The 24,222-nt window shown below is 46.7% G+C and overlaps 1 protein-coding gene across 7 annotated transcripts in view; it reads right to left on the bottom strand.

Annotated features, from left to right (window-relative positions):
• Positions 1-2,055: 2,055 nt before the first annotated feature.
• The window catches only part of RFFL (ring finger and FYVE like domain containing E3 ubiquitin protein ligase), a 50,933-nt gene continuing 28,766 nt past the window's right edge, over positions 2,056-24,222 (bottom strand). For all 7 annotated transcript variants that reach the window (XM_084650891.1, XM_084650895.1, XM_084650894.1 and 4 more), the window contains 5 exons: positions 10,573-10,980; positions 7,960-8,043; positions 7,313-7,520; positions 5,618-5,641; positions 2,056-5,250 (listed from right to left, as the gene is read on the bottom strand). In XM_084650891.1, the coding sequence (XP_084507017.1) occupies positions 5,060-5,250; positions 5,618-5,641; positions 7,313-7,520; positions 7,960-8,043; positions 10,573-10,980 (915 nt within the window). In that variant the 3' untranslated portion in view covers positions 2,056-5,059. The remainder of the gene's footprint in view (positions 5,251-5,617; positions 5,642-7,312; positions 7,521-7,959; positions 8,044-10,572; positions 10,981-24,222) is intronic.

Below are 24,222 nucleotides of genomic sequence, written 5' to 3'. Positions count from 1 at the left end.
AAACATTTGTGCCTCATTTCCAGTCTGAATGTGTCTAACCTCAAGTTCCAGGGATTGGAATTTTGCTATACTTTTGTCTGCTAGATTGAAGAGCCGTTTCTCATGTAGGTACTTACAGATTGTGATCAAGTCATCCCTTAAGAGAAGATTTAGCTAAACGGACTCCAGGATCCCTATCAATATCCGGGATGTTTTCCAATCTTTTCCCATTCTCATGGCTCTTCTCTAAACCCCCCTCCAATTTTTCAATCTCCTTGAATTGTGGCCACCAGACTATTCCAGTAGTAGTTGGTTACATCAGTGCCATGGAGAAGTAATCTGATCTCTTGGCTGCTGTGCACATTTCATGGAGTGAAACTTGGGAGCTGAGTTATTTGCAGGTTTTGCCATCTAAATATACTGCAGACTATTCCATGACACTAAACTTTATGAATAGACAGCTCATGTATGGCCTGGGGGTGGTACTCCTATAGAAAATAGGGTTGCAGAGAAATAGATGGATATTTAATGGGGGTTTGATAACTTGGAAAGTAAAAAATCATGGATTTTGGAGTCCAAGTGCTTTATTAGAAAGTTACTGTTGTGATTGTCCTAGTGTGTTACAAGCAAGGCTGGCTCAGAACAGCCAGACTTGTAGCTGCTGGGTCAGGTTCAAGTGATAGCATGATGCTCATGCTCCCAGTGCCATGGCGTGTGAAGCAGCAGATGCATCTTCTCCCCTGCCCCACCTTGTAGAACATGAAGCCTCCCTACTCTCCCCTCAACCTCTAGCTCCTGTAATGTGAATGTACCATGTGGTTTCTCCATCATTGCAGGGTAATGAAGTCTTTAGTCCAGGGAAGGCCACTCAGCACCCAAGGTTTGGGCTGGACTGTTTCACTCATGGCAGCACTTAAATAAGGTACTATAAGGAAAATTGTATTTGTCTCTCTGATTTTCCTAGGCTGCTTATAAAGGAAACGGTGGAAGCATGTAGATGCGGTGGGATGCTTGCTCTACCCCACTCATTTTATAACAACTTGCTTCTCAAGGTAATGCCTCTAACTTAAGGACTGTTCCATTCTAGCATGAACCGAAGATCTCTGGCTTGTTGGTGTCTAGGAATATTTCTCTAATCCACACTTGGATTATTTGTTTCTACCTCAAGTGAGGCAGTGTTCAGAGTTTTGTCATTCCATTGAATGTATCATTCCATTGAATGTGGACTGTAACCAAATTGCCTCTCAAAGTCATTTTAGAGATTGTCTAATGGATCTGATTATCAGGTGGGATGACCTATGCCCCTCAGGTACATAAAGCAATTTGATAAATTTAGGCCAAAACATGCTCAGGAATTCTAAGGAAACACACTGGGTTCTTCCTTTTCCAACAGTCTTCTTGGAATCAATTTAGTAAGATGCTCAAAAGGATTTCAGACATTTGTTAGTGAGGCCTATTAATGTAGGTTTTTATTTTAATTTTCTTTCTCACTTTAAGCTTTAGGATGTAGTTTAACTTTGCATGTTGGTTACAAGTTGCTTTGCAGCGGTTGTGTTGGCTCTTATCAGTGTTTACACACACCTGCATTAAACACATAATATGAAAATGGCAAAAGGCTGATCACCCTCAAGTCCTGTTGACTTCAATGGCAGTTGACTACTTTGCTATAAGTAGGTTAAAGAATTCTACTGTTGAGAGTTGAGCTTTCTCCATCTTTTCTTCCTCAGACTTTTGAGGAAGAATAGCTCCAGGTTGGGTCGGGGGAGCTTGGTGATGAATTTACATTATATTCAGGTTCATATACTACACAGCATAGGGGTATTTTGTTTCATGCTTCTCCTTATCTTTTAAACTTCAAAAGCAGCAGTAAGTCAAACATCTCTGCCAAGCCCTCTGCTGTTCCCAAAAAGAGAGAAACTCAGAAAATATCAATAGTTGGATAAATCAAATTTTCACTTTATTATAAAATTATAAAGCAGAACTCTGTACCAAAACTAGTCTATTTACTAGGATTTAAAGAATTTAATAGAATCCATTTCAAGTAGAACATTAACTTTCAAAATATTTGAACAAATGTGTACAATGTACATAAAGCACTTGACTATTTTAATATATTTATTAGTTCAGATCAGTATATTCCTTTGGATTATGAACCAGTTTCTTCTGGTTTTTAAAAGTTTCACTTAAAAATAAATTCTATCAGTCACCCCTACAGCAAAGAATCAATTTTTGCAATGGGAAAACTATTCACTACCAAACTAGGAAGGCAAATTGCAAGCTTGAGGTGGGTGTGTACATCATCCCTGCAAAAACTGATCTGCACTAGGGCCTTTCTACTGTAGAATACAGGCAGAAGAACCTTAGAGACCAGAAGCTAAGTAAACTTACTCACTGACTAGGGAAAGTGTCTTCCTCCACCTAAGCCCCTCCGGCCTGAGGTTATTGCTGAACATGGTAAAATGCATTATTTTTCACAGTGAATTTGCTAGATCAGGGGGTTCATAAGTTTAGGCCACATGTAGAGGTTGATGTAAACACCCTCTTCCCATTCATGATTGAACAGCTCAATAGTAACTTCAGCCATTACTTGTATGGGAAGAGTATTTAACATAATACACTTTAGCTGCTGGCAAAATATGTATCAGTACCCCTCTGTTTAGGAAAGTCTGGGCTCAGCCTTTTGCCAGAGATTATAAAAACAGGTCAAACTGTCCAGAAGTAGCAGCTCTCTTACCATGAAATGAAGAGAGACAGGGCAAGGACACAGATCCATGAAACAAGGTGAGGCTCCTGTCCTTCCTCTACAGGAACTGCTACCACTAAAAGTAAAGGCCTTCTCTAACAGACAGGTGCTGCAGATCACAGGGCAGAGGCCCCTTCCTTTAAATATCTATCCATGAATGATACTTATGAGCCACCAGGAATGGTTTACTCTCTTCCCCAAGAAAGACACCCCCCCCCCCCCCGACACGCACCCCAGGCATTTCTTGCAGCAGAGGCATTGCTACTGTTATTTACAGCACTGTTAAATAGTTGCAAAGCTTACATAGGTTGGCAGTTACTTAAGATTACCAGCTGTTACCACAAGCGTACCTAGATCCATCCATAGAAGCTGCTTCTTTACAGACCTCTCTAATGGTGCAGAGCCTAGGAATGGCCACTCTCATTCGAGTGGACAAATACAATTTTTGTATAGAGATGCTGCTCCTGGCCCCATACCATACCATGCATGCGCCCACACATTCATTCAGAACACCCCTGCACTTAGTATGATAATGTAAGAAGAACTCAAAGTTACAGTTCATGTAAGGCCTACAACTGTGTGTGAAAAACAATTGGAAACAACTGTTAAGCCTTAAATGGGTCCAGGAGCCATGTGGCATAAGATAAGACCCCAGTGTAACCCTAATTTAGCTGAAAAATCTTATTTAACGCATAATAGGATGATTTTGAAATTGAATATTTTTCTGGCAGTTCAGAATGGAGTATTTCCAGGACACCTTGTAAGATAACTTTTTTTTTTTAATACCCCATAGAGGGGAAAAAACACTGCAATAGGTCCACTGGGACTTTCTAAACCACAGATGTCATGAACAGCTTTTGATTGATGTCCCAAGTCTACCTTGCAGAATTCTCTCTAAGGGTGAAGCTGTAGCCTCATCCCCATAAAAGGAAAATGGAGAAGTTATCTTGTGCTCTTCAGCAAACCGTCTTTGCATATTTGGCAACACATCAGGACTCTGGAACAGTGAATTGGTAAACAGGCAGAAAAAGGAAGGCTGGGGACTGATCATCACTATCCTCAAATCATAAGACAAATCAGCAGACAGCAAGAAATGAGACTGAAAATACACAACCCAGCTGTAGAGGTTCACAGTGGAAAAAGTCCTCCAAACTTCACAATCTCTCTGACAGCTTCATCTCTAGGCCTTAGGCGATTGTTATAAGAATACACTGCTGAGAGCTTCATGATTGAAATGTCTCACCAATCCCTTTTAGGAGCATAGGCAGTCCTAGACCAAAATCTCACTACTCTGGCCATAGTGGATTTTTCCACTAGTGTTCAAACATGGTAGGGGACTAGGGCCTCAGGGTCCCAACTCATTAGTCACTGGAGGAGGTTGACTCTCAGCCAGTTCAGGTATACAGGGATTTCTTACGTACCCTGCAGGCGACACACCGTCCTTTGGTGTTATAACAAAGAACCACCAAGGAAAGGCAAATTGTAGGCGGGAGGAAGACAAATGCTGCCTATGCTGGGTAAGCTTCAAGAGGAGGCTCTATGCCCTAAGCCACTTCACTGCCTCTTGTCTTTCAAAGGGGAAGAATGCATCTTTAACAGTATGAAGTCTTGCCTCCTTTCCATATTAAGGTGTAGCAATAGTGAATGTTTCACCGTGATCTTACAGGGCTTGGCTTTGAAATAAATTCTGAATATGAAAAAGCTAAAGGCCACAGAGGACAAAAGTTCAGCCTGGCCTGCAAGCATAAGGAACTAGAGATTAAAATAAAGTTACACGTTTTTTTTAAAAAAAAGCAAAGCCTAGGGAGAGGGAACCAGCCCAATAAGATTTTGTTCCCTGAAAATAAAAATACCAGTGGATGTGTGACCTGGAACAGAGCAAATTAAAGAGGGAACCAGAATGGGAGAATTCAGTAGCAGCAAAACAAAAGCAAATGTCGTGCCAAAACCTCAGTCTACCTTATTTATTACTGTGGAGGAAATAAGCCTCAGAAGCTGGGGTCAGTTTTGGAAAGCCAAGTGATTATTTGTCCCCCCTCATCAGTTGATCAAGCTAGCCTAGAATGCAAGCTGTTAATTATTTCCGTCTCTGCTGCTGACGGTGGGCTCCTGGAGTCTAGGTACTGCAGGGTAAAGCACTGTGGTGTGAAGGGCACAGCCAGTCAATGGCTTTAATCAGAACAATTCCCCAAGCTTTCTCCTTTCTTCATCTCGCCTGTGAACTTCAGGTTTCTTGTGAGGTCCTGCGTGCCAGTCTCTGACCTACCTGTAGAGGTTTTTGACCATCTCTAACAGCGGATGAGGCTTTAAGGCAACACTGGTCTTCCTCATGCTCACTCAGGACTTAAATACATGGACAGCTCTTATCACATACTGCCTGCATATGGGACACTCACTCATACGCTTTCCACACTTGGTGCAGGTGACCATGTGGCCACATTCTAACAGGACACAGTCGATGGGTGAGTCCATACAGATTTTGCAGAGATTCTCTTCAGTGCTAGGGAGCCCTGCACTGCCTGAGGAAACTGAAGACAAAAGGGGTTATACGTATTAGATTTAAAGAAACGATATCATGGCGTTAGGACAGGATGTTCAGTGTTATCCAATACACATATATTAATAGTGGCTTCAGTGTCAAATATCAAATTATGTATAATTATGTGAGACTAAAGTTCAGAAGCGCCATCTTTTCACAAGTGTACTAAGCACTTGTAAACAGTCCTGCTCCTGGCCCTGCATTGATACCGATGTGGGACTATTTACCTGATCATCTGAGAAGGAGGAGCTGAAAATTTATGCCTAGAACAAACACCCCCCCATATGAGCACACAAGAGCAACAACTAGTCCTGAGAATCTTTGTGGTGAGATCGTTGAACAAACAAATTACTTACCATTTTGATCATCCGTGTCAGAAACTGCAATATAAAAAGAGAGGAGAAAAGCTGCATTATGTAGGACGACGACTATGGGTAGGCTAATAGATTGTCTACTTCAAGTACAGTTAATTTAAGACCTTACAAAGCAAAATGACTATCTTAAATTATTTCTGTATTTTATAAAAAGACATCACTTGAACTCCAATTTTGTGGTTTTACACAATTTCTCTAAAAGTTTTCCTCACTATGTTCTGGTACAAAAGATCCTCACAGGAGGCAAACTGAGTGACTGTATGCAAAGTGTTTGGCTAAAGCACAAAGTAAACAAAATGCAGGAAGAAAAGTCTTCTGGTCCTTCCTTTAGTTATAATCTTACTTTAACGCTAGTACGTTACAAATTTCAGAGAGAGGTTTGATTTAAGTTGATATTCCCCTGTAAATGATGATCAAAAATAAATACAGCTCTAAACCTGAAAATTAAAGATTCTGTTCTTAAAATGATTCTCAACAATTGGCATAGCGGGTTTCCATGTTTATCTCCTCTCAGAGTCCATAACAAATAGCCTCAGTTTACAAATAAAGAAACGTTTTTTTCTAACTACTAGCCCTGAAACTCAACCTGAGTTCTGAGAATTAAAATGGGTTCTTTCCTTGTTGCAAGTCACCCCCAGGAACAAAGAATCTGCAGAGCTAACAAAGCCCTCAGTGAGACCTATATAACAACTATTTTCCAACTACTGCCCCTCAGTAATAACCTATAGAAACTGCTGGCCACAGATATGCATGGATGCATCTGGTTGGAACTTAACAGTTCTGGTGATGATGCACAAGAATTAGGTGGGTTTCAGACTAGCAGCCATGTTAGTCTGTATTTGCAAAAAGAAAAGGAGGACTTGTGGCACCTTAGAGACTAACAAATGTATTTGAGCATAAGCTTTCGTGAGCTACAGTTCACTTCATCTGAATGCATCCGATGAAGTGAGCTGTAGCTCACGAAAACTTATGCTCAAATACATTTGTTAGTCTCTAAGGTGCCAAAAGTCCTCCTTTTTTTAAGAATTAGGTGGTAGCTCAAATCTTCCACAGCTCTGTTGGCTCTGGCAGGAAGAACACATTTTGTCACTAGAGTCAATCACTCTCACTCTCAATACACAATGGAGCAGTTGCCTTCCTGAGTTGAACCACACTAACAAAGCTTTTATGTAGGTAAACACATGTAGTGGTAAACCATAGGCTTGGCAGGTTAGATTATTGGTAAATATGGATAAACAGGTTTCACAGTACAAACAAACTGATGAATTAAATATTTCCATCAATAATCAAAATGTACACATAAGCAAAGTAAGATAGGGCTGCTTTAGAATTTAAGAGTTTGATTTAAGGATATTTACTTTGTATCTTTTGACGTGAGGTTGACAATTAGTGTTACCTCACCCACCTTGTCTCTTTAAGCCTAACCATAAGTTTACCAGCATTCACTCTGACACGCTTTTGCCTTGTTTATTTAGTCCTTGATGCCTCTGTCCCAACTCTCACTTGCAAAGGGCAGAGGCAGAAACTTTTGGAGGAGCCATTCGAGAAGAGGGAGGGAAGAAAAAGGAGACTATAGCCCCTTCTCCCTTTGACTTGCTGCTTGCTTCTGCTGATGCCAAAGCGAAGAGTTGAGAAAGACAGTTAGTCTGGCAAACTGATTCAGTTCCTCCTCCTTACCCAGATGCTGAAGGTCCTTCTCTTTATAAAGACGGGTCACTCTCTCCATCAGCTCCCACTTCTCACAGCAGCCTTTATAGTTAACAAAGTTGCGAGCCAGGATTTCCTTCAGCTGTCGCACAGAGAGTGCATCAATGTCTCCGACACTCGTTAAGTCAGAAAGAGAGGCCCTCCGTCCCTGTACCAGGTTATCCTCCGAGTCAACAGACTGAAATGGAACAAAGACAGACTAACATTTGACCTCACAATGTGATGACAGAATGCAAAGCAGCTTTTCGTAGGTTTACTAGCAGGAACTCATCCATGGAGGTGAATGATCTTTCATCCCTTCAGTTACGAGGAACACAAGGGCCTTCTAGGAGGGAGATAAAAGCACCTCCTCCTATTATAAAGTTACATTATAATGTCCTCCACTATGGAGGACACGTGTGTTAAAGTGACACCAGGTTCTCTGCATATATGGTCGTCCTGCCATTCTCCACGTACAGAAAAGTGTCTTCTGGCAGCTGTACTCCGAACTGCTATTCTGCTGCTCTGTGCAGTACCCGCGGTAGGGGCAATTCTTCACTAGCTGGCTGTTGGACGAAATAACCCTTATAAGAACCCTTCCTAGTTCTATGGTCTGATTTTAGGGGACACACACAAACCTGTGTCTCCTCCTCTGTTGGTGCTTCTGCTGCATTCTCAATTTCTGTCATATCGTCTTGGCTTGGAGGCACATGCCCATTTGCCTAGAAGAGGAAATAAATCTTTCACCAGCAGGGAATCTCCCTGCATATCCAGAGTGGAAATGGGCTTGAGCACAGAGCATGCACTACATACGGTGGAATTAGGAAAGTCATTACAAGACAAAACAGAGCCACGTTAGCAGAAAGTAAGTTTCCTATACTACATTCCTGCCACGTTAGCAGAAAGTAAGTTTCCTATACTACATTCCTGACACTTAAACAAGTAAAACTCAATTTGAAACTTTAGTGTTACATTTGGCCCTTTCAGGTCCCACCTTATTATATATTGAGCCCTGTTAGAATACTTGATGATGTACAATATACCCCCACATGTTGTTCTCACGGGGCTTACGAGTCTGGACTGGGAGGAGACCCAGATGGTATAGAGACTCAAAATGGCGTTGCACAAAGCCACCTGATTATCATGATGTGAAATCTTGACACTGCTCTACAATCCTTCATTGTGAGGTGGCATCCATGTGTGATGTCACTGACAGCACAATCACTAGAATATGTCAAGAATTTGTGCTGTGTTTCTCATTGAGAGACCACTTGATGGCGCTCTTCAAGATTGCTCAGATCAGTTACTCAATGACCATTAGGGCACGGTGCTCTCTGCACATTGTTGCTGGGTTTGGGGTGTTGTGTTGGAGATGTTAAGTGAGGGATTAGTTGCCTCTCTCCTCCAGCTCCCACACCTCAAACTGCTCTGGAGATTACAGCTTCCCTAGAGTGGAGTGCTGTGTGGACAGGTAGGGGTGAGAAGCTGCAATGGGGACAGGACAATGGCAGCTGGAGAGGGAGGGCAGGGGTTCTGAACACTGGACTGGGTGAAAGGAATAGACCTGTAATCCCAGTTCCTGTTGATTCCCCATCTGTGGCTTTGGGCATGGTATTTATCCTCTCCACTTCAGTTTGCCTTTTAGTAAAAATGGAGAGAATGTTCCCCTACTACTTAGGGTAACTGTGATCAGTTAATATCTGTAAAACTTTAGTAAAATGAAAAGCATTTTAAGAGCTGATATTACTGAGAATTCCCACAAGATGACCAGATGAAACCAGGAGTCAAGCCAGGAGCTGAAATTTGCTGGAGAAAAAACTTAGAACTCATAGGTGAACACAGGTATTTCCAAACATGAGCTACCGCGATGGCAGTAAGAAGCCCTTCTAACTCCACGCGTGAAAGATGTCCTCAAGAATAACTCCATTTTTAAACAAGATACCATGCCTCATGATACACCTATAGAGAAACTAAGCAGCACACTTTCTGAGATGGCCCCGGGATAATTAAGCCCGCCAGGAAGGCCCAGAGTAGATGTTAAACATTAAAGATTTGTCTAAACAAACAGTTCACAGGAAGCTGGCGTGTAAATCCACCTCGCACTAGTGCACTAAGTATCTGCATGGACCCTGCTGCCATGCACTCAAAGTTCCACAGTGCACTTGGATCTATCCCACTTTGAAATAGGAGTAGATTAAAGCACAGTAGGGAACTTCTAGTGTGCGGCAGGCTAATGTGAGGTAGATTTACACCCCAGCTTGCTCTGAACTTAGTGTTTGTATAGACAAGCCCTAAGGAAACATTCCACAGCAGTCAGTAGAAAGCCTAACAACAAAGCAAGGCAATATAAATAATCAGATGACTAATTTCCTCTAAAAGAATTCAGCTGGACCATTTCTGGCACTCTCTGTGCCAGGACTAATAACTTTTGGCCTCAGTCAAAGCATTTCTGCAGACCCAAATCAGTAGATGATCAGACTCCAGGAGCCCCCTCAACCATCCTCCTCCCCCACTGTTTCAACTCCAATATCACTTTGAAATTTTGGAGACCTCCTGGCACAAGAAATAAGGAAATACAGAATGAGGATATAACATTTTAACAGCTGCTTGTAGTTGTCAGTATGATATCAACATCCTGGCTAGAAAAGGAAGTAAAATATGCTTTAGCATCAGTATAGATATTAAATATCCATATAACTTATTAGTCACAGGAGTATCCAGTGCTGATGTAAGGGTGCAAAACAAAGCAATGATCAGACTGCCTTAAAACAGTGACTGAAGTATCCAGTATATCCAAACAAGATCCAAAAATAAGGTTGAAAGTCCCAAAAAAAAAAAAAATTAAATTCCATTAATGCAGGCAGGACAAATGCCACAACTGACAAACAGCAACAATGAAACTCACAAGTTAGAACAATTCAGAAACTAAAGGAATTCATTCTACAGCAAAATGTCTGAGGTCCTTACTCAAACACTGCAATCAGTGGGTGTTTGCCTAAGCAAGGACCTCAGGATTTGACCCCCTGGACTTAGCTTTACTATGAACATGGGGACAGCCATGCGTAATACGCAGCTGAAGCACTGTCGTTTGTGGTAAATAGAAGCCCTGCAGTCTCATGGCACTGATCTTTAATCAAGGAAGATATGTGCAGAATTTTGATGGCAAAAACACAGGCAGCATCTCAATAATTAATCTGACAACGAGAGGGAATAAGTACACTAAAGGTGCTTCTAACTGGAGACTGGTGTACCTGTTGATGTTCCTGAGTTATTGGACTCAAGATGGAGTCTGCAGACACTGGAGAGGTATCTCCTTGTGAGGTAGAAGATGCTGTGCTGGTCTCTGGCAGAATCACAAAGCTTTGCTGTCCAGATGTGCCAGAATTTAACGGTGGGATTCGTATTCTATCCTCCTGGGTGATTACAGGCTGTTGCCCAAGAATCAGAAACACCAGGTCTTCCTTTTCACGGCACAACTCTGTGGAAACCTCGTGGAGTGCCAGATAGTCTCGTAGATCCTTCACCTTCATCTTTATCAACTCCTCCCGCTGAAACGCTGTGGCTTGGAACCGCTGACAGAGATGGCAGAGAAGGGGACTGCTTTCAGGCTGGCTTGAACAGGAAGTGCAAAAATTCTTTTTACAGTCAAAGCAGATGTGCTGCTCAAAACAGAAGAGGGGGAGAGAAAAGACACCAAGCCACAAAGGTTTAGAGTGATTATCGAAGAATGGTATTGGGGTTAACCAACATGCAAGCTGGAGATAATATAAATTGAAGCCCATGTCCTAGATCAGTGGTTTTCAAACTGCAGGTCGTGACCCAGTACTGGGTTGCAGAATGTAAGACACTGGGTCCCAGCGGCTCTGGTCAGCACCACCGACCGGGCCATTAAAAGTCCCGACCTGTTGCGACAGCACACTATGTCCCAGAAGCAGCCAGCAGCAGGTCTGGCTCCGGAGGGGGGGGGACACGACACTGGGCTCCGCCCGCTGCCCCCGCCCCGAGCACCAGCTGCACACTCCCATTGGCCAGGAATCAGCCAATGGAAGCTGGGGGGGGGGGGCAGTGCCTGCGGGTGACAGCTGCACAGAGCCACTTGCGTGCTTCTGTCTAGGAGCCGGACCTGCTGCTGGCCACTTCTGGGGAGCAGCATGGTCCATAGTGCCAGGACAGGCAGGAAGCCTGCTTTAGCACCCCCCCGCTGCGCTGCTGACTGGGAGCCGCTCAAAGTAAGCCTGTGCTCCCACCTCTGAGCCCCCCCAAACCCCTCATCCCCAGCTCTACTGAAATCAACCGTTTTCTTCAACTGGGCCACCAGAAAAAAAGTTTGAAAACCACTGTCCTAGATAAATCAAACCTTATTTATGAAAGATATGTCAAGCACACAATGTGTGCTGTTGACTGAAAGAAAATTAACAAATATTTCTGACGTGTCTGGATTCAACACACAGTTCTTATAAAAGAAATTAGATAAATTCTGTTACACAAATCACAAAAATGTTTTTAAACAATAATGAATGCCAACACTGCAACGGTTTTCAATGGTTTATTCTGAACCCATCTGCCCAGCTACATCACAGATGGAATACAACAGATCTATCTATTGTGATACAGTATGGCCAGAGGGCAGCAGGAAAGGGTCAGAAGGGAGCCTTATTCCCTGTAGAGGGAAGAAAGTTTGCTATAGATTAATTAAAGCACCTGAAGCCAGTCATCTGATCTGCTTCAATCAGACAAGGGAAGGAGTTGAAGCAGAGTGGATTGGTGCTGGAGCAGAGAGCAGTTTGGAGGGAAGCAGAGGAGAATTTGGAGAAGTGCTGCAGTGGGCTAAGACGACCAAGACCCTCGGTGAAGGGACACCTGGTTTGTGCAGAGGGAGGGCAGGAAGCCCCACAAGCTGAAGGGCAGGAGACGGAAGTAGCTCAGGGGAAGGAACCTCTAGTTTAAGCGATTTACCGCTATCCCTAGGGCCCCTGGGCTGGGACCCGGAGTAGAGGTCGGGCCCGTGTCCCTCCCTCTCCACTCCCCTCCTCTAGGACACTAGTGGAGCAGTTAATACCCCAGTTCAGGGGTGAGAAACGGTGCCCTGAACCCCCCCAAGAAGAGAAAGCGCGAGACCCATCAAAGTAGTGCCGGCAATATGCCACACTATCCTATAAGGGAACAGACTTTCCGAAGTAAATCAGATGTGTGTGCTGGTTTAAAAATGTAAACAGTAGCATGCATAAATTATCTGCTGGGGGAGGCCTCTGCCACGAGGAAAGGAAACAAGAAGAAGTTTTACAACAATGGCCAGTTTTTCAAAATAATTTAGCTTCTATTTTCCAAAATAAGTAGCAAGGTTTTCAAAGGAGCCCAGCACACTGGCAACAAGGTAAGTTCTTCAGAACCTGGCCTTCAACGTCACAATGACAGTGGCTGGGTGCTAAGTATTTTGGAACATCTGAGCTCTTCTGAGAGCCTGGCGGCTTCAAGCATCAAAACCAATTTTAATGTTTAAGTTCTGTTTGTTCATATCTAAGTTTTTCTACTACCCTCAGCACCCTGGGCACAGGGGCTTGATTTTCAGAGGTTCTGAACACTCACAGCTCCTGCTGACAGCTGGAACTCTGTTCAGCATTTCTGAAAGTCAGGTGAGAGCACTCACAATAGGATCATCATTAGGACAGTCACTTGAGTCCTCCTTCTCTCCTGTTTTTTTGTTTGTCTTTTTGTTTGTTTTTTTTATGCATGGATGGATTCAGTGCTAGTAAAAGGTGCCAGGTCAGCCGTACTTGGGACACTTCCCCTCTACAAAACAGGTACAGCGTATGCAGTAATGTACAAACTTTCGGTCCCCTCCTAAGTCTGGCAGTTTACCTTAACCTGTGTATATATAAAGCCTGCTGCAGTTTCCACGATATGCATCTGAGGAAGTGAGCTGTAGCTCACGAAAGCTTATGCTCTAATAAATTGGTTAGTCTCTAAGGTGCCACAAGTCCTCCTTTTCTTTTCACCTCTAGGGTGTGACTCAGCAAGCTGATTCAGTACTTTGCCCTTCTCTTGAGATTGCCAGTTACGAAGGAGATTTTTGTGTCAGGATCAGTTCTCCATTGGCAGTTGGACTGAGACCAAACTTTGGTGGCCTATGCGACAGATCAGCCATTAGATCATTTTCTATCACTACAAACTTGAACTGGATTTGTATTCTATTACTAATCCCCCTGTTTCCCACATCCATTTAGTCACTGGCTTTCTTCCTTTAGATTTCACCATAAATTTGCACTCCCGTCCAGACTCTTTAGCGCTATGCAGTAAGTAAGGCTAAGATTTTGTCACGTCACAGACAATAAAGAAAAATTCACGGAAGCCGTTACCTGTCCGTGAGTTTTACTAAAAACATCTGTGACAAAATGGGGATCTGTGGGTTCCCGTACAGCCTGCCCGCTGTATGTGTGGCTAGGTGCTCCAGGGTCCCCCACCACAGGTTGGATATCAGAGCTCAAGGGGCCCCCCATTACCCACAGCTCCAAGGGCCCACGGCGGTCAGGAGCTGCTGGGTCCCCCCCCTCCTGGGAGCTGCAGGTTGCTCTTACCACCTGTGGCAGCCGCGAGCTGCCCCTGCCACCCACAGCTCTGGGGTCCTATGGCAGCCGCGAGCTGCCCCCATCGCCCACCGCTCCGGGGGGCCTACAGTAGCTCCATGGGCGCCTGCCGTTAGCCAGGAGCTCGGAGCTTCCACTGCCGCCTGCGGTGGCCAGGAGCTGCGGGGTTCCCTGCTGCCTGTCGGGGCCAGGAGCTTTGGGTTTCCCCTACCACTTGTGGTGGCTTGGAGCTCCAGGGGCCCTGCCACTTACCCCGCAGCACTCTGGCCCTCACGGACAATGGGGGTTTCTGCGGCTCCTAAATGCTGCAGGCTGCAATCATGGAGGTCACTGGAAGTCTCAGAGTCCGTGACTTCCGCACCCTCTGTGACTAAATCGTAGCCTTAGCAATAAGGAATCAGAACTTGGGCTTGAAAGCAAGAGATAGAAACTCTTGAACCAAACACAAAAAAACTCTTTTTTGTTTTATGAATTACTTATGGTGAATGAGAAAATCTTCAACTCCACTGTGCATAAAGTTCAAAGAAAGCAGATTTATAGATTCACGCCTCTGAGTCAGCTGTTTTAGAACAGGAATTCAGGGTGTGGTTTTTGAGCTTGATCTGTTCGGATGTTTTCTTCTCATGGATAATGCCTTGAGAGGTATGACTACTATACCTCTTAAATAAGCTCCCTCTCAACCTAGATCACTGCTCCCCCATTTTACCCTACTGAAGGGTAAATATCCAGCTGAATCCCTGGCCAGTGACATCTGTGGGACTTCTGCTGGTGTTCTGGAACTTCATAAAAGACCTGTTAATGGGGCTCGATGGAAAGATGCAAAACCTCCTCCCATAAACATTTCTAGATAAGAATCATCTCCACCCCTTTATACCTATCCTGAGGTTATCACATAATCAGTACAGATCGTAAATCAGGTCTCAAGATTCCTATTCACCAAAGCACACAATCTGTCTCAGGAGAAGAACACTCCTATGCAGGACAAAAGTAATTCAAGTCCATTAAACTACAAGGTGAGTTGCTGGCAGGAAAGTCATAGAATCATAGAATATCAGGGTTGGAAGGGACCTCAGGAGGTCATCTAGTCCAACCCCCTGCTCAAAAGCAGGGCCCATACCCAATTAAATCATCCCAGCCAGGGCTTTGTCAAGCCTGACCTTAAAAAATTCTAAGGAAGGAGATTCCACCACCTCCCTAGGCAATGCATTCCAGTGTTTCACCACCCTCCTAGTGAAAGTTTTTCCTAATATCCAACCTGAACCTCCCCCACTGCAACTTGAGACCATTACTCCTTGTCCTGTCCTCTTCCACCACTGAGAATAGTCTAGAACCATCCTCTCTGGAACTACCTCTCAGGTAGTTGAAAGCAGCTATCAAATCCCCCCTCATTCTTCTCTTCTGCAGACTAAACAATCCCAGTTCCCTCAGCCTCTCCTCATAACTCATGTGTTCCAGACCCCTAATCATTTTTGTTGCCCTTTGCTGGACTCTCTCCAATTTATCCACATCCTTCTTGTAGTGTGGGGCCCAAAACTGGACACAGTACTCCAGATGAGGCCTCACCAATGTCGAATAGAGGGGGACGATCACGTCCCTCGATCTGCTCGCTATGCCCCTACTTATACATCCCAAAATGCCATTTGCCTTCTTGGCAACAAGGGCACACTGCTGGCTCATATCCAGCTTCTCGTCCACTGACACCCCTAGGTCCTTTTCCGCAGAACTGCTGCCTAGCCATTCAGTCCCTAGTCTGTAGCTGTGCATTGGGTTCTTCCGTCCTAAGTGCAGGACCCTGCACTTATCCTTATTGAACCTCATCAGATTTCTTTTGGCCCAATCCTCCAATTTGTCTAGGTCCCTCTGTAGCCTATCCCTGCCCTCCAGCGTATCTACCACTCCTCCCAGTTTAGTATCATCTGCAAATTTGCTGAGAGTGCAATCCACACCATCCTCCAGATCATTTATGAAGATATTGAACAAAACCGGCCCCAGGACCGACCCCTGGGGCACTCCACTTGACACCGGCTGCCAACTAGACATGGAGCCATTGATCACTACCCGTTGAGCCCGACAATCTAGCCAACTTTCTACCCATCTTATGGTGCATTCATCCAGCCCATACTTCCTTAACTTGCTGACAAGAATACTGTGGGAGACCGTGTCAAAAGCTTTGCTAAAGTCAAGAAACAATACATCCCTGCTTTCCCTTCATCCACAGAACCAGTAATCTCATCATAGAAGGCGATTAGATTAGTCAGGCATGACCTTCCCTTGGTGAATCCATGCTGACTGTTCCTGATCACTTTCCTCTCAAGTAAGTGCTTCAGGATTGATTCTTTGAGGACCTGCTCCATGATTTTTCCAGGGACTGAAGTGAGGCTGACTGGCCTGTAGTTCCCAGGATCCTCCTTCTTCCCTTTTTTAAAGATTGGCACTACATTAGCCTTTTTCCAGTCATCCGGGACTTCCCCCGTTCGCCACGAATTTTCAAAGATAATGGCCAATGGCTCTGCAATCACAGCTGCCAGTTCCTTTAGTACTCTCAGATGCAACTCATCCGGCCCCATGGACTTGTGCACGTCCAGTTTTTCTAAATAGTCCCTAACCACCTCTTTCTCCACAGAGGGCTGGCCATCTATTCCCCATGTTGTGATGCCCAGCACAGCAGTCTGGGAGCTGACCTTGTTCATGAAGACAGAGGCAAAAAAAGCATTGAGTACATTAGCTTTTTCCACATCCTCTGTCACTAGGTTGCCTCCCTCATTCAGTAAGGGGCCCACACTTTCCTTGGCTTTCTTCTTGTTGCCAACATACCTGAAGAAACCCTTCTTGTTACTGTCCAGCTTCACCAGTTTCCCCCTCCTCCCCCCACTTGTTAATATAAAATATTACTGTTGGTCTGATTTGTTGGACACTGGACTCCTGAAGGGATCTAGTCAATGTAACACTGTTCAGTGCAAAGATGGGGAGTGTTGTCTGTGCACCATCTAGATTAGTCAAGCGAACAATCCCTATTTTAACAACCTACAGTGGGGGTGCTCATCACAGGGGCATCTGGATACATTACACAAATATTAATGGAGAACATCTATTGTGGCCAATACTTTCCCTCTTCCAGTTAGCCATCAGAGAAGATTAGAGGGGAGATGCAATGCTTTAGTTTAGAAGCATCTGGTAGTCGTATCTGAAAAGATTGAGTTTTTCACCACACTCAAAACCTGGCAGACTGGCTCTGAAGGAACAGCAGAGGGACCTCATTCCACAGCTGAGGACCCTTCGCCTAGAATGTCCCTGCATTTAACACTCCGGAGCACAGAGGTGTTCAGCTACCACAGGGGCATAGTACAAGAGATACATCATCTAACTGATCTCAGCAAGGGATCAGCAATAATAACCCTGTCACAGTTCAGGGCAACAACCTGTATCCCCCCTCCATGGTCCCTCAAGCCCACCTGCTCTAGGTTCCCAGTTCCTCAGTCATCACCTCTCCCGAGAGAGGTGCGTGTCCACCCTCCCTCCCAACCAAGGTTTTTCAGGACTGCGCAGTTGCGTACCTACACTGAGTTCCCCAGCAAATCAGAGTGCCTACAACAGGCCAGGGTGCTTTGCTTTCTCTCTGAAGGCTATGAACAGCTGTAATTGACAACCATTACAAGCTACCACACAGCTCTCTCTAAGTAAGTGTGTTTATTTTTAAGATGAAAGCATTAGAGAAAATATATTAAAAATAATAAAATAACCTATATGCATCCTAAAAAGCTAAGCAGAGATCAGCCCTTAACTCCAACAAGGTCTCTGGTAGGAGTCAATCCTTCAAACCCAACAAAGGGTTTATTCCTTTGGTTACACGTTCATAACAGCCTTACTTCAGAACCAGAACAACCAGTCTTCCCTTTATACAGCTTGCGCCTTTGATCTCAGCCTCATGTAACAGATGATCAGCAGACAAAGGCCCACTTCTCAGGGCGTAGCTTCAAAAGGCTGCATTTTTGTATAACTGGCAGTGGAGAATTTGCATTCACCTCTCTGTAGATACTTCCCAGGAAATTCATTTCATGTTTATTGCCTCAAAAGTCCATTCTTGTCTGACATATATTGTTTAATATAGTCCTTTGATCATCCAGGCCTTACATCACATCTCTCTACAGAAGTTACATATAGTCTCAGGCCAGAATAATACATAACCTTTGCATTTAATACAATGGACTCCAAATATATTTAAATGTAATTCTATATGTTTTTTTCAAGGATATTGCAGGGAATTGCCATATCTGTCACAAATGCCAACCTATCAGCTAATTTTATAATATTTTAATCAAAACACTGCCTAGAACTTAATCTTTGACAGCACGCTCTAAATTGTGAAAGGTTCAGTTTGCACTAACAACTAGGGTTCCAGAGATTATAGAATTCCTATTCAATTCACTTGGCACATCATTTTGTTTGAGATAAAAGTGAGTCAATGCCAATATTCAAGATTTAACTAGAGCTATTGTTTTATATCTTACACCTGAGCTTGCCAGGAGCTTTTCCAGTAAGTATTCTTCAGAGAAAATGGCCTTCCTGAAAATGTCAGCCAGTGGCTGAGACACGTAAACCTTTCTCAGGGGGCGGAAGAGGAGGCAGCAAGGAGAACTTGACCTTGTCCCAGAAGAATGCCTGGTCTACCTTGCTACCAGCAGGAAAAAATATAAAATCAGCGAAGCCTGACTTAAATTAATGGTCATCCTGTGAAACAGAAAGCCAGGATCAGAAGTTAGCTTGGAGAATAAGGAAGACAAGATTGCTTTCACTACCAAGAACAATTGAATGTCCTTTAAAGATGCTTCAATGATTATATAAAGGCATCTTATTAGATACAAAGAAAATGTCCACACTTGCCTCATTGCAACCGTCTTCACTGTTCTCTGCCCTGATCCATTTAACAATGTATCAGGACTGATATATATGTGGTAAGGGGGTTGAATACCCTGAAAAAATATATTTCTTGAGAGGTCAACGTTCTGTTGAATCTCACTTCTAACAAACTCATTTATCTGTATGGCCTCCAATTTGAAAGGACTTCGCTTTCATATTCATTATGTTTTACATATAAGTGGCTTGATTTAAATATTAACTGGGTATCACAGTTCAAAGTAACTGCTTCAGCCATCCTAGGATAGGATACAGAGTTCTTCGAGTGCTTGCTCATATCGATTCCAATGAGGTGCGTGCGTGCCACGTGCACGGCCGTCGGAGAATTTTTACCCTAGCAACACCCAGTAGGTCGACTTTGTAGCCCCCTGGAGTGGCACCTTCATGGCGCTTGATATATACCCCAGCCGACCCGGCGCTTCCTCCGTTCCTTCTTACCACCCGTAATGGCCATTGGAACTGTGGAGTTCAGCTTTGCTGGTCTCCACTCTCGCTAGCACTTACAGTTGCTAGTTATAATAGTTCATAGTTTATAATCGCTCATAGTTATACTTGTAGTTAGTTAGGATTAGTGGGTTGGGGGGGTTTCCTCTCCTCCCCGATTTTCTATTGGGCTCATGCCCAAAGCTCCAGGATTCAAGCCCTGCAGTTTCTGCTCTAAGCCCATGCCAGTGGGCGACCCACACAACTTGTGCCTGAAGTGTCTGGGGGAGTCTCATCAAGCAGACAAGTGCAGGATCTGCAAGGGTTTTCATCCCCGGACCAAGAAGGAGCGGGACTTTCATCTCAAACAGGCCTCAACCTCCTGCGGCGCGCCAAGATCCGGCACCGAGCGCCTCGGTGCCCAGCGCTCCAGCAGGAGCAGCACCACGGTTAGACTGTGACTGAGACCCGCAGCACCGACGCTCCCCGGCACCGCAGCCGACATCATCGGCCCGGCACCACTCCCACTCTCCTGACAAGAAGTGGCACCAGAAACCAGCAAAGGCTGGCCCGCCGACACAGAGGCCAGCCTCCTTGGAACCGCCTCTGGAGGCGCGTCCCGCAGGGGAATGTCGAGGGGCACAGTCTACGGCCTCAGCACCGTGGACTCCAGCCCTGGGAGGAGAGCCGTTAAGTCCGGTACCCCTGGACTCCCCGGTACGCAGCGTGGTCAAGGTCCAGTTGCCATCCACCCCGGATACCTTTGCGACTGCAAGGGACCTTATTGCCATGATAGCATCGGCATCCCCATAGCCTCATGCCAAAGCACCGGTACTGCATGTGTGGCACCGTCCCGAGGCAAGCTGGCCCTGATCCACCCATCGGCACCGTCGGTCGAGCCACGGCACTGATCTCGTTCTCGGCACCGTTCCCGCTCGCAGTCCCGGCACCACTCTGCCCACTGGTTGCCGTCAAGGAGCAGATGCCGGACCCGATGCTGCTCCCAATGCCGCTCATCGTCTAGAGCCAGGTCCAGATCCAGGCACTGTTCCAGATACCGGCGCCACTCCACAGCATTGTGGCACCGTTCACTTCACCCCGTTGGCGCGACCCCGTGCAGATCCACTCGGCACCACCGTGGCCTTCCTGTTCCATTTCCCATTCTTCGGGATCGGAGGCAGGGTCGCGCTTCTCGGACTGCCGCCATTGGGACCATAGCCACCTGGAGTCAGGGGCTGGGCATTGGCAGGCACAAGAGCAGGGTCCTGCTCAAGGGTCCACCCAATGGCTGTTCTGGACACACTGGGAGTACCACCAAGCACAGGGTGCTCTGTCTGGGGCTTCTCGCTCAGCCCCGTCTGAGCCACGAGTGCCAGAGGCTACTGCCACTCAGCCCCCGCCCCGGGAGGCATGGAGACCATGGTGGCTCCTCTTCCCGCTGCAGGACCTCCTCTAACAGCAGTTCCTGCTCCGGGCCCTGAGGTCACTGGCACAGGACAGCTGGGCCCAGCTCCGCAAGAGGCCCTAGATGACCCTCTCCCCCCCCGTATCCTCCTCCTCCTCCTCACCCGACGAGGCGGTGGCAGGCACTACAGTCTCGGGTCCCCCTCCTATAGACCTCCATGCCCACCAAGACCTCTTGCATAGGGTGGTGCGGAACATAAACTTGCAAGCGGAGGAGGTGGTAGAGGTGGAGGACCTGGTGGTGGATATTCTCTCAGCAGAAGCTCCATCAAGGGTAGCCCTACCCCTTATTCGGACTATCCAATCCACCACCAGAACAATCTGGCAAACACCTGCATCCATCCCACTGACTGCTAAGGGAGTGGAGCGCAAATACTTTGTCCCCTCAAAGGGGTACAATTATTTGTTCGCCCACCCACAGCCTTGTTTGCTAGTGGTAGCGTCAGTGAATGAGAAAGAATGGCAAGGCCAGCAGGCCCCAGCTCTCAAATCAAAGGACTCCAGGCACCTTGATCTGTTTGGGCACAAAGTTTATTCTGCGGGGGGTCTTCAGCTCAGGATCACTAATCAGCAGGCTGAGCCATTACTATTTTAACTCCTGGAACTCCATGCTGAAATTTAAGCAGTTATTACCTCCTGAGTCCAGAGAAGAGTTTGGGGCCTTGGTCAATGAGGGCAAAATAGTGGCACGAACCTTGTTGCAGGCCTTGCTGGATGCTGCAGATTCTGCCGCATGCACTTTGTCCTCAGGGATAGCGATGAGGCATATCTCCTGGGTGCAAGCTTCCTACCTGCCACTGGAGCTTCAGCAAACACTGCAGGACCTCCCCTTTGATGGGGGGGGCCTGTTTTCGGACAAAACCAATTCCAGGCTACAAACGCTTAAGGACTCAAGGGCAATAATGAAGTCCCTGGGCATGCACACACCGGCTACCCAGCGGAAACCCTTCAAACCGCAGCAGCCACAACAATAACGCTCCAACTCCCTCCTCGACCGAGGCAGGATTTGTATAGGAGACAGGGGCGTAATGGCAGGAGGAAGCCCTCCAACCCCCAGTCTGCGCAAGGTCAGGGCCAGTCTGAACCATCCTCAGGCTCAAAACAGGCCTTAAGAAGGGACGCTCAAGAACGATATACCGGACCTCATTCAGGATCCTACCCCACCCTTCTTGAATCGTTTATCCCATTTCCACCGTGCCTGGGCCCGCATAACCACAGACCACTGGATCCTCCACATGGTGGAAGCAGGATGCTCTCTCCAATTTTGTTCCTCCCCACCGTCCTTCCCTGTCCCTCTTCAGGGACCCTTCTCACAAGCAACTCCTTATTCAGGAGGTTCAGATGCTCCTCGCCAAGGGGGTGATCGAGGAGGTCCCGAGGGAGCTAAGGGGCAGAGGGTTTTAATCCCATTATTTCCTAATCCCCAAGGCAAAGGGAGGGCTTCGACCCATTCTGGACCTGCGCAGACTCAACAAGTTCTTGGTAAAGCTGAAGTTCTGCATGGTCTCCTTGGGCACCATCATACCTTCCCTGGATCCTGGAGACTGGTACGCCGCCCTCGACATGAAAGATGTGTATTTCCACATAGCGATTCATCTGGCGCACAGATACTTCCTCCACTTTGTGGTCAACTGCGAACATCATCAGTTCACAGCCCTTCCCTTTGGTCTCCTTCGTCGGCAGCAGGTGCAGGTATACCCTTACCTCGACGACTAGCTTATCCGTGGGAGCACCAGAGAACAGGTGCACTCCTACCTCTGCTTGGTTATAGACACATTTCGTCGGTTAGGCCTCTTGTCGCAAAATCGACACTAGAACTGACCCAGAGAATAGAATTCATCAGGGCGGTTCTAGACCCGTGCAGGCACAAGCCCTCCTTCCAGATGCTCATTTCCAGGCCATTGTGGCCCTCGTCCGGAGCCTTCAGAGCTTCCCAGCCTCGTTGGCAAGAAGTTGCTTGAGTCTTCTCGGCCACATGGCTTCATGCACATATGTAACCAAGCACACCAGACTTCAACTCCGCCCATTATAGGCCTGGCTGATATCAGTCTATCGCCCAGGTTGGGACACCGTCCCAGAGCGGGTCCTGACCTCCCTCCTCTGGTGGCTAGATCCCCAGGCGGTATGTGAAGGAGTTCCTTTTCACAGCCCGCAGCCCTCCTTATCCCTTGTCATGGATGCGTCAGCCCTGGGATGGGGCACCCACCTCGAGGACATTCAGACACAGGGATATGGCCCTGGTCCGCACTCTCCCTTCATATCAACGTCCCGGAGCTGATGGCGGTGCTCCTTGCCTGTCAAGCCTTCTTGGAGCGGCTGCAGGGTCGTTGTGTGGCGGTCCTCACAGACAACACCACAGCCATGTTCTACATAAACAAGCAAGGAGGGGCCCGCTCCTCCCCCCTCTGTCAGGAGGCCGTTTGACTGTGGGAATTCTGTATAGCCCACTCCAATTCACCTGGTGGCGTCCTTTCTACCTGGGCTCCAGAACACGCTGGTGGACCACCTGAGCAGGTCCTTCCACTCCCATGAGTGGTCACTCCACCCCAATGTCATCCACCCAATCTTCCGAAGGTGCGGGTTTCCCCAGGACAACCTGTTCGCCTCCCGCAGCAATCAGAAATGCCTGGCGTTCTGCTCCCTCCAGGGCCACTCCCCGGGCTCTTTCACAGACGCCTTCCTACTCCCATGGACGAGCCGATTGTTTCACGCCTTTCCCCCATTCCCCCTTGTGCACAGGGTCCTGCTCAAGGTTCGCAGGGACAGGGCGCAAGTGATTCTGGAGGCTCCGGCGTGGCCAAGGCAGCACTGGTACCCTGTGCTATTGGAGCTCTCTGTGGACACTCCAGTCCCATTGCCTCCTCTTCCCGACCTGATTACTCCGGGTCACGGTCGCCTCTGCCATCCCGACCTGTGAACACTCCACCTCATAGTATGGATGCTGCGTGGCTGAACCCTTCAGAACGTCTCTGTTCGGAACCTGTACAGCAAGTACTGATGGGCAGCAGGAAGCCCTCCACTCAGGCTACGCATACGGCTAAGTGGAAGCAGTTTTCATGCTGGTGCACTCAGCGCAACACGCCCCCTCTCCAGGTGTCCGTGCCTCTCATTGTGGAGTATCTCCTGGACCCAAAGCAGCAGGGCCTGGCAGCATCGTCTGTCAGAGTTCACCTTGCGGCCATCTCGGCTTTTCACCCGGTGCGAATGGCCGCTCGATCTTCGCCAATCCCATGGTTGGCAGGTTCCTCAAGGGCCTGAACCATCTCTTTCCACAAGTTTGACAGCCAGTCCCCACATAGGACCTTAACCTGGTCCTCTCCAGACTCATGGGGCCCCCGTTTGAGCCACTGGCCACCTGCTCCCTCCTCTACCTCTTCTGGAAAACGGCTTTCCTGGTTGCTATCATGTCGGCGCAGCGTGTTTCTGAGCTGAGAGCCCTTACCTCGGAACAATCTTACATAATCTTCCATAAAGATAAGGTGCAGCTTCAGCCTCACCCGGCCTTTCTTCCCCAGG

This window comes from Lepidochelys olivacea, assembly GCF_965140295.1.
Source record: "Lepidochelys olivacea isolate rLepOli2 genome assembly, chromosome: 17".
NCBI lineage: Eukaryota > Metazoa > Chordata > Testudines > Cheloniidae > Lepidochelys > Lepidochelys olivacea.
This window is presented reverse-complemented; position numbering and strand designations above follow the sequence as displayed.